Raw genomic sequence first — 10,757 nt, 5'->3', positions numbered from 1 at the left:
TTATAATTGTTTTATTAAAAATGAAAATTTTGGTCGTAATTTTTGGGATGTTACAAAAACATTCATATATACATCCATAAAGAACGTGTGAATATACATATCGTAAGTAAAAATATATTACTTTTTAACAGGAGTAATCTAAACGAAAGTTGTAATAGACTCAAACACGAATGCATGGATATAAAAATCATAAAAATCTGAGATCGTATGAAGAAATTACGATATTCAGAACACAAGATCTAAGCGCAACTACAAGACCTAAACAACTAAGCATTCGATGCCGTATGAAGAAATTACGATATTCAGATTTTACTTTCTTATTTTAAATTGTAATAAACGTGAATTAATTTTCGATTCTAATTTCTATGCATTGAATTGTGGCTCAAATGTATAAAAAATTCGATGTTGCTTCAAATCGACTTCTTTCTTGGATCCTTAAACCCACACACAGAATCCCCGTGATCACTCACCTGTGACCTCTTCATGAAATTCATCCCTATTTTCACACAAACGTCTGCAAATTCTTGGAAAATTTGAGCAATGTCAGTCCTTCCATTTTCTCTCGCTACAGTAAAATGTAATCAACCAAGAAGCGAAAGATGTTCGTCTTTAGCGTCACTCAAACCAATTTCACTTCGAAAAAATGCACTCAATAAAACCTTTACAAATGTCTGCAAATTGACAATTCGAGCTTCGAGTACTTCTATTTCATCTGTAACAGTCGAAAAAGATGCAACATACGGTACCGTTTTCGTAATTCGAGCTCAAGACAAAATGGGTTTGCTTCCGGCAATCACTAGGGTTTTAAAAGGGCATAGAATTGAGAAAGCTACAATGGAATTTGATGAAAAAGAAGATTATTTTGTGATAAAGTTTCAGGTCACTGATTCGAATGGGAATAAGATTGAAGATAACGAGAGTTTGATCAGAATCGAGAATGCATTGATGGACGCCATTAATGGCGGTGAAGGTGTTGTGGTGAGGAAAGCAGGGTTCTCGGGGGCTAAAACAGAGAGGATGTTTGAATTGATGGATGGGTTCTTGAAAAACGATCCAGTAAGTCTTCAAAAGGATATTCTTCATCATGTTGAGTACACAGTAGCAAGATCAAGATTCAGTTTTGATGATTTTGAAGCTTATCAGGTAAAGATTTCAACAGTTTTTGTGTATTTTTAGTTTAACGAAACTTCAGAAACTTTTTTGTAAAGTTAAGCAGCCTTTTGTCGATACTTTTCAAAAACAAATCCAATTTTCGCATCTCAAAAAGTGCATATAAACCCTTAAGATAATCTAAAACCATAGATTTTGCACAAAAAATAATGTATCAAAAGGTGATTCCGTCTCCAAAGTCCAACCCTAACAACATCTTTTGCACCGAATAAAATATCCCAAGTATATTCACTATTTCAAACTTATTTATATTTAGAAAAAATTACTCATGTTTATTAGCTTTTTACAAACTATATAATTAATTAAATATGTTATTTGCAGGCGTTGTCACATAGTGTGAGGGACCGATTAATTGAACGATGGCATGACACACAACAACATTTCAAAAAGAAGGATCCTAAACGTTTATACTTCCTCTCACTCGAGTTCCTAATGGGCAAGTATTTATTTATTTATTTTTGTACAACATTTATTTAATAACAACAAGTCTTTTATTTAAATTCAAGATTTTTGCATTACAATAACAAATTTCAAATTTCAAAATTCAGGTCGTTCGTTATCAAATAGTGTTATTAACCTTGGCATAAAGGATCAATGTGCCGAAGCCTTAAGCCAACTTGGGTTTGAGTATGAAGTTCTTGCAGAGCAGGTAATGTCACCTGTCACTGTCACTGTCACTGTCACTGTCACTGTTACTGTTACTGTCACCGTCATTGGTAACTGGTAACTGGTACAAATGCAGACTTACAATTTTTTCATGCATGTATGAATAATATTATTTTATTATTATTATTATTATTATATTATTATTATTATTATTATTGTAAAGGAAGGAGATGCAGCACTTGGCAATGGTGGTTTAGCTCGGCTTTCTGCATGCCAAATGGATTCTTTAGCAACATTGGATTTTCCTGCATGGGGGTAATATTATTTTATTCTTCATTGGTTCCTAACTGTGAAATTACCTAACTACCCCTCACATTAACTACCATATTATCTCTTTACAATTCTTCAAGCCACAATAATCATTTTGAAACACAGCATCCAAACACTCTTAAGTCTAAGAGTCCCATCATGTTACTAAAATTCAAAGTCTTTACTTTTATTTACATTCTTTGGTTATAAAAATAAAAATAAAAATTTGTATTTTAATTTTCAGATACGGATTACGTTACCAATATGGGCTTTTTAGGCAAATAATAATAGATGGCTTCCAACATGAACAACCTGATTATTGGCTCAACTTTGGAAATCCATGGGAAATAGAACGTGTCCATGTATCATATCCTGTAAAGGTTATAAAAAAAATATTTTTTATATATATCTTTTCAAATATTCCTATATTTGTTTAATAATTTATATATTGTGAGAAATCTAAACTACTTTTAATGATCACGAAGCTAGTTTTATGGGAGTGTTAAAGAGGAGGTTGTGAATGGAAAGAAATGTAAAGTTTGGATTCCAGGAGAAACAGTGAGTTATTTCTTTTGTAATAAAGAAGTTTAATATGCTAAGTATATTTGCTATATGACGATTTTGCCCTTGGGTGTAGGTTGAAGCTGTTGCTTATGATAATCCTATACCTGGTTATGGAACAAGAAACACAATAAATCTCAGATTATGGGCTGCTAAACCGAGTGAAGGACTTGATATAGTGAGTGTGATTATTTTGCTATTTGTTTTTTTAGAATATTTGTATAAATAAAATGTTGGTTTTATAATTTTATTGCAGGAGTCTTATAATACTGGAGATTATATCAATGCTATTGTGAATAGACAAAAGGCAGAAATAATAAGCAATGTTTTATATCCTGATGATCGTTCTTATCAGGTTTGAATTTAATCATATCAACCTACTTTTATATACATTTTTCATTTTTTTATTTTGTTTTGATTCGGTAATTCGTATTTCTTTTTTCCTATAAAGGCTATTTGGATAAATGATGTTTCATTTAAGTTTCTGAACATATTCTGATTCAATATAATTCTGTTTGTATTATTATTAGAAGAAAAATAACCCGTGACTTACAACACTTCTTACATTAACTGCATTTTGTTATTTACCATCATTTCTATACACAAGGGTAAAATGGTCATTTTTACTCATTATTTCAGGGGAAGGAATTAAGGCTAAAGCAACAATATTTCTTCGTGTCAGCATCTTTACAAGACATTGTCCGAAGGTTCAAAGACATGCATAACAACTTTGATGAATTCCCAGATAAGGTTATAATGTTATATTATATATAAAGCTTCAACAGCTTCTATCTTTGTTATATTGTTTTGTAAAATTACCAATCTACCCCTCATTTATCTTTTCATCAAATGCAGGTTGCTTTGCAGCTGAATGATACTCATCCATCTATTTCAGTAGTTGAGCTGATGAGAATGCTTCTTGATGAAGAACATTTGAGTTGGAAAAGGTCATGGAATATTGTCTGCAAAGTTTTTACTTTTACTACTCACACAGTATTACCTGAAGCATTGGAAAAAGTCCCCATGGATTTATTTGAAACTGTTTTACCTCGACATTTACAAGTGAGTCAACTCATTCAAACTCAACTCATAGGATATGATTTCTTCTATTTGTAACTTGTTAGAATGTTTTTCTTTTTCTTTGAACTTTATTTTATAGTTCCTGATATGAAACTCTTTTATAACAGATTATATATGATATAAACTTTGCATTCATGGAAGAGTTAAAAAATAAGATTGGAAAAGATTATGTTCGTTTGTCACGGATGTCAATTGTTGAAGAAGGTGCTGTTAAGGTATTCATAAAATCTAAACTTTTATGTATCTTGAAAAAGAAATTTTACTAAAAAAAAGGTTTTATATTTTATAATTTATATTGATACCTTTCTTATTGAGTTGACAGAATATTCGAATGGCAAACTTGTCCATTGTTTGCTCTCACACTGTTAATGGAGTCTCCAGAGCTCATTCTGAATTGCTAAAAACACGTGTATTCATGGTAATTAATATTAATATTTTTATTTATATTTCATTTTAGATATTAGTTTTTTGAACTTAAACTATTTGCAGGACTTTTATGAGCTATGGCCTGAGAAATTTCAGTACAAAACAAATGGAGTAACTCAGGTAAAAACTCTTTTAGACAAATACTCACACCTTATAACATGTCTATTTTTTAATTTTTATTATTATTATTATTATTATTTTTTATAATTTCAGCGTCGATGGATTGTAGTAAGCAATCCTTCACTGTGTGCTCTTATCTCAAAGTGGTTAAGAACAGAATCTTGGATCCATGATGTTGACCTTTTGACTCATCTCAAAAATCATGCATCAAATCCTGAATTACAACATGAATGGAAAATGGTAGGTTTTGAATTCATTCAATTCAGTTTCATTTACTTCATTTACAAGTGTTGTTTTACTAAAAAAAAACATTTAATCTTTTAGGTAAAGAAGATAAACAAAATGAGGCTTGCTGAATACATTGAAACAATGAGTGGAGTGAAGGTTTCTGATTACTTATTTCCTTTTTTTTCCATTTAGAAATAATGCAATTTTACTTATTATCTTTACCTTGTAATTATAGGTTAGTTTGGATGCAATGTTTGATGTGCAAATAAAGAGGATACATGAATACAAAAGACAGTTTTTAAATATATTAGGTGTTATTCATCGATATGACTGCATAAAGGTATCATCTTTTTGAAAAGGGAAAATGTTTCTTGATTTGTTACTTTTTTGTAATAACAAAGTATATATTATTTTTTTATTTATAAGAATATGGAAGAAAGTGATAGAAGGAAAGTGGTGCCACGTGTCTGCATAATTGGTGGGAAAGCTCCACCAGGTTATGAAATTGCAAAGAAGATCATCAAGTTATGTCATGCTGTTGCAGAAAAAATTAATAATGACACTGATATTGGTGACCTTCTTAAATTGGTAATTGGACATGATTTTTGGTATTCTTTTTTTAAATTCCCAAAAAGTTAATATTTATGATGTGATTTTGCCTCAAAATTAGTAACCCATTTTAGTATATTGTAATTATAGATTGTCAATTATGGTGATTTAGATTGAGTTAAAAAAAGAATCTTTCTGCAATTATAGTTAATAAAATGACTATTTACCCTTTATCTGATTTTACAAGTGAAACAAATTATATTGGAAAGATTGTCTTATACAAACAAGATTCCCAAGCTGTTACATATTACATTTAGGGTCATTTTGTGATGAAAAAAAATGTGTGGAAGAGTTATTTAATTATTTGGGTTAAATTCAAATTCTTGAGTTCAACTTTTTTTTTTTAATTGTTGCAGGTTTTTATTCCTGATTACAATGTTTCGGTTGCTGAATTAGTTATTCCTGGAAGTGACCTTTCACAACATATTAGGTATGTGAGAAGTGATTATTGAGATAAAAGTAAAATTACCAACATACCCCTAGGTTTAATGGAGATTGTGCTTGTTTTATTTTTCAGCACTGCAGGACATGAGGCATCAGGTACTGGAAGCATGAAATTTCTTATGAATGGATGTTTGTTGCTTGCAACAGCTGATGGATCAACAAATGAAATTATTGAAGAAATAGGTGCAGAAAACATGGTATAACTATAACTTCAAATATCTAAAAATATTCCATGATGAGTTTTCATTTTTTTTTTTTATCGATAATTTCTAATTCCCATGTCAAATTTGGTTTTCCACAAACCTATTTGACAACTTTCTTTTTAGTTTATATTTGGTGCAAAGATGAATGAAGTCCCGAAATTGCGTGAGAAAGAATCCACCATTAAAGCACCCCTTCAATTTAGACGAGTAGTAAGGTATGACTATTAGCCAAATGTCTAAAATACCCTTTAGTCATGTCATAATGTCTGATAAATCAAAATTTCTTCTACTTTTCTAGGATGGTGAGGGATGGGTACTTTGGATTCAAAGACTACTTCAAATCCTTATGTGATACAGTAGAAAATGGCAAAGATTTCTATCTTTTAGGGTCAGATTTCACTAGCTATCTAGAAGCTCAGGTAAGTGATTCTTGAATCTTGATTTTTTTGCCTAAATTTCAAGATTCCCTCCAAACGAGGGCTAATATGTAAACATTTGGGGCAAAATGGGAAGACCCATTTTCTTGAATTTCTTTATATAGCTTTACCAGATCAAGTTATATATGTCCCCATTAAGTAAAAAAAAGAAACAGCAGATATGAAATTGAGTAGATTTGTGTTAAGTGTAGGCTGCAGCAGATAGAGCATATGTGGATAAGGAGAAATGGTGCAAAATGAGCGTACTTTCTACTGCTGGTTCCGGAAGATTTAGCAGTGATCGAACAATTGAAGATTATGCAGAAAAAACATGGGGAATCAAGCCTTGTAAATTGCCCTTATAACACTTTCTTCATATGTTGTTCAATAAACTAGTTTTGATCTTTGTAGAATTTTGGAAGTTAATGTACTTAATGGAGGGAGACCTTTATTAAGACCCCACACAATGAAAACTTAATCGTCTATATTGTCTCTATATGTTTGTCTTAGCAGTAAAGATATTAGAGAATCTAGACTAGGTCTCTAGTTATCTGGTTCAAACTTAACCTTAATTTATTGAGAATGTTTTTTTTTTTTTGTTATCAAGTTTTATAAATTGTGAAACATCAAAATCAACTAGATAATTTATAGGGTTAATCATAAAAAAAAGGATCAAATTGAAAGGTGTGATGTTCGACCATCCTTTCGACATTTATCATGAAATGACCATGCATTTTTATCATGATATTAATAATTCAAGAAAATTTATCGTTTTGTTGTTTTTGACGTCATTTTATGTATCACAAACTCTTCAAAAAATCGTTTTTTTTTTTTTTTTTTTTTTTTTCTTGAAAACTTGTTTTTTTTCTCAAAAACAAACGTTTCATGTAGTCAAATTTAATAAAAGAAGTGAATTCCAACATTTATCATGAAATGTCAATGAATTTCGATCATGATATTCATAATTCAAGAAAATCTAACATTTTTGTTGCTTCGACTCATTTTTATGAATCACAAACTTTTCAAGAAATCGTTATTTTGTTGAAAAACTTGTATTTTTTTTTTTTCTCAAAAAAGTTATTTTCTGAGAAAAATGTTTTATGAAGATTAGATTCATATCATAAAGTGAATATTTTGTTATAGAAAACATACTAATCTTGAGCCTTTATTGATTATCCTTAATTTATAACTATCTTGCATATTATGTTTTTAAAAGCTGTAAATATATTTCAAACATCAGATTTTTAGAAACATAGAGAGTTCATCCATATTAAACAAAAATACTAAACTTTAGTTTATGATTTCAATTAAATTTTAATGCACACGATTGCAAATTATTTAACTCAAATTAATATAATAATCTAATTTAATTTGTATATACTTTAAAGGACAAAGTACAAAAAAATACAAGCATTTATTTATAAAAACACTTATATTTTTTATATGCAAAAAACCATTACATTTCATGATATTTTTTAGATTTACCCATATATATATATATATATATATATATATATATATATATATATATATATATATATATATATTAAGTTAACCGTTGTTTTGTGACATGATATTTATCTTGTTCGTTTTTAGGTTGACATGAAAATAAAATAAACAATATCACTTATTTTCTTTTGAGTAAATGGTCGTCGAGTAAATGATTTATTTCTTATGTTTTACTTTAGATAATAGGCAATGTTATTTATTTTTGTTTCCATGTTAACCTTAAAAAAATGTGATGCCATAAAACAACCAGTAATTTCTTAAAAAAATCGGATATTTAGGTTAATGTGAAAGATAACTGAAAATGTAAAAATTTTCCGCATATAAACAAAATGTAAATGATTTTTCGGAATGCTCGTAAATAAATGGTTTTTCTGTATTTTGTTCTACTTTAAACAATATATTTTTATCATTTTTAAAGAAATAATAAAAAACATTCAATTATAACTAGTCACAACCATCTTTAATCATTTGCAAGATAAGTTGGGTTTAAAGGCATCTTCTTAGGGGCCCATTTGAAATGATGAAAAATAATTGGAAAATTTCTTTTCTTCTTCTTATTACCTTTTATCCTTTTTTTATAAATCCGTCCCCCCCCCCCCCCCCCCCCCCCCCCCCCCAAAAAAAAAAAAAAAAAAAACTATCAATTGTAACATCATGAGATTCAATAATAAATAACATTTGAGCGTGTGAGAGTATAATATTATAGTAGAAATGATATAATTTTTGATGTACAAATATATTAAAGTTGCATAACTTTTAACAAATTGAGTGACCATCAAATTCATTTGACTGGTAATATGGCATAAAATGATAACCGTTTTATCCTTTTTATTTTCTCTCCAAAACAGTGAGACTTGCATATGCATATAAGTGAATCGTTTTTTTTTTTTTTTTTTTTTTTTTTTTTTTTTTTTTTTTTTAATTACGGAATTATATAAAAGAAACTAGAAAGAAATCAATAATTACAAAGGGATAATTAATATTGGGTTTTGTAGGCATGAACCCCAATTGATCTCTAGTTTGTTACTTCTATGAACAAACCAATTAAACGAGTAAAAAACAATGTTATAAAATTAGAATCTCTATGATAACTTTTGGATCCGAACACCTTTGCATTACGACAACTCCAAACATCCAAATGTAATCAACACAATCACATCCAACCTTCGTAGAGACATTCAATGAATTAACCTACACACATAAATCTCTAATAGAAAGACAACTAGAAATAACAATATCCCATCAATAACCAATACGAGTTCAAGATTGTTTCACCACCTCAGAACTAAGGAATAAATGCTCAACATCTTAGGTAGCCTTCGAACTAACAAGCATACAAAATAGAATCTAGATAGATACCCCTTGTACTCACATTGGTTATCCTCGACTCAAAAGAACCCTCCAAATCAAAATATTAATCTTTTAGGAATAAATCTATTGTTGGTGATTTGTTATAATCAATGTTATTTAAGTGTAATGAAATTACTTTGTTGACTAAAAATGATCTTGATAAATATTAAACAAGTAAGGAAGGTATGGAGTACACATTTGTTTAAGTTTAATCAAGTATCAAAGTATACTGTCATTTACGGGCGAAACCCCTGAACGAACGGGGGTCCGGGGGCAGAGCCCCTGGGAGCGGGGTCCAAGGGGTAGAGCCCTTGGCTGGGGTCGATCTTTGACTTTGCTAACGTTGGCTGGGGTCGAGCTTTGGGTTATATTGATGTATTAAAAATGCATCATAAAATCCAAATTTTGAATATTTGACTCCGTTTTGACTTTGCATTAATCCTTATACAAAACCCGGATTTATAATAGTTTTGACTGTTGAGAAAAACTGTTATATGACAGTTTTGACAGTTTTTCAGACAAGGAAGGTTTATAACCAATTTTAGTCAGTTTTTTGGTACTCACGAAATTACACCATCTCATTCTCTCTTTCTTTCTCTCTAATTTTTTCTGAGTTTTATCCAATTGAGGATTTGATAGTACCACCCAAATACTTCGATTTGAAAGTGATTATCACGATTCTCATATTTTCAAGTGCCACTAAACCATATTTCTAACATCTATTCCATCTAGTAGCCTCATCCACAACAATTAGATAAATGTTAACTATGATAAAAACAACTAGTAGTGTTAACTATGAAATTTTCTTAGTGATCAAGATCCCAAACTCATCAAATCCATAGCTACAAAAGGACCAACATTCCAAAACTTCAAATAATTGAATGTTTTTCCATTTTCTTTATGGAATATTTCTAGTGCTATGTGTAAAAAAAAGTTATCATTTTCACCACTTCCCGAATCACAAGTTGTTTAACAAAGTATTAGATTACACTGTCACTTTGTTCGTATTCCTCCATTTGGTGTACAAATGATCTTTTTTCTGGTACAATTCATTGCGTTGAGATAACATATAGTAATTTTTTTTCCAAAATGTTTTTTTGTCTTGGTCATTGCCTACCTTCGGGTCCTCCGATACGACAAGGCCTAGGCCCGGTGTTTATTGAGCCACATGAGCATTTGTTGAGGGAATGCTGAGACCATCCCCTGAAGTCTAATAAAAACATGACATGTTATTAATTCTTTAAAAAATGATGAAAAATATCTTAGATGAACAATTGAGTACCAAAGGATTTTTAACTCAACAGTATCAAATGTTGTCATTCCTCTTTAAGGTTGAGGGATCAAATCATGTCGTGGACGTAAGTGGATTTAATGAATAATTTAAAAGTATAATAAATTATCGTTCAAAAAATAAAAACAATCTAGCTGGTGGAGTTAATTAATAGTTTAGAAGTAGAATAAATTGTGTTCAAAAAATAAAAATGGACGTTACAAGAAGGAGCCTAAAAGTTGGTTACTATATGGAGAAGGGCCACTATCTAAGGCTGGTCCTTGTCAATTAATGATATATAGACTTATATACAGTCTTACACGATTCACTTGTAGTAAGTAGCAGACAACTCATGTGACTCTTAATGATCATTCCAATGGGCTCTTTGGGAAATTTAAGAGCGATAAAATTTTCAGCTCGATCTACATGTAAAAGATAGACAAAATTGACGTAAAA

The 10,757-nt window shown here is 30.0% G+C and overlaps 1 protein-coding gene across 1 annotated transcript; it reads left to right on the top strand.

Moving 5' to 3' along the window:
• The first annotated feature begins 409 nt into the window (after window positions 1–409).
• On the top strand, window positions 410–6,668 carry LOC145004899 (uncharacterized). The gene is made up of 22 exons (XM_078963924.1): window positions 410–1,143; window positions 1,492–1,606; window positions 1,719–1,819; window positions 2,000–2,091; window positions 2,330–2,465; window positions 2,575–2,643; window positions 2,723–2,824; window positions 2,903–3,001; window positions 3,286–3,396; window positions 3,502–3,708; window positions 3,834–3,941; window positions 4,049–4,144; window positions 4,216–4,272; window positions 4,366–4,512; window positions 4,597–4,656; window positions 4,736–4,840; window positions 4,927–5,088; window positions 5,466–5,539; window positions 5,627–5,750; window positions 5,880–5,971; window positions 6,055–6,175; window positions 6,385–6,668. The coding sequence occupies exons 1-22, from the start codon at window positions 541–543 to the stop codon at window positions 6,535–6,537; spliced, it is 2,934 nt and encodes a 977-aa protein (XP_078820050.1). The 5' UTR covers window positions 410–540; the 3' UTR covers window positions 6,538–6,668.
• The last annotated feature ends 4,089 nt before the right edge of the window (window positions 6,669–10,757 follow it).

Source organism: Lactuca saligna, chromosome 7, assembly GCF_052625555.1.
Source record: "Lactuca saligna cultivar CGN05327 chromosome 7, ASM5262555v1, whole genome shotgun sequence".
NCBI classification, from domain to species: domain Eukaryota; kingdom Viridiplantae; phylum Streptophyta; class Magnoliopsida; order Asterales; family Asteraceae; genus Lactuca; species Lactuca saligna.
Note: the sequence above shows the minus strand (reverse complement) of the source record. Positions and strands in the feature narration are given on the sequence as shown.

Bases quoted from the DNA above. Each gene is read 5' to 3' on its own strand.
- LOC145004899 (XM_078963924.1), top strand. From the start codon at position 541: ATGTCAGTCCTTCCATTTTCTCTCGCTACAGTAAAATGTAATCAACCA. The intron at 3,709-3,833 runs GTGAGTCAACTC...CTTTTATAACAG, and splicing joins TTTTACCTCGACATTTACAA to ATTATATATGATATAAACTT. The intron at 5,751-5,879 runs GTATAACTATAA...CTTTCTTTTTAG, and splicing joins AAATAGGTGCAGAAAACATG to TTTATATTTGGTGCAAAGAT.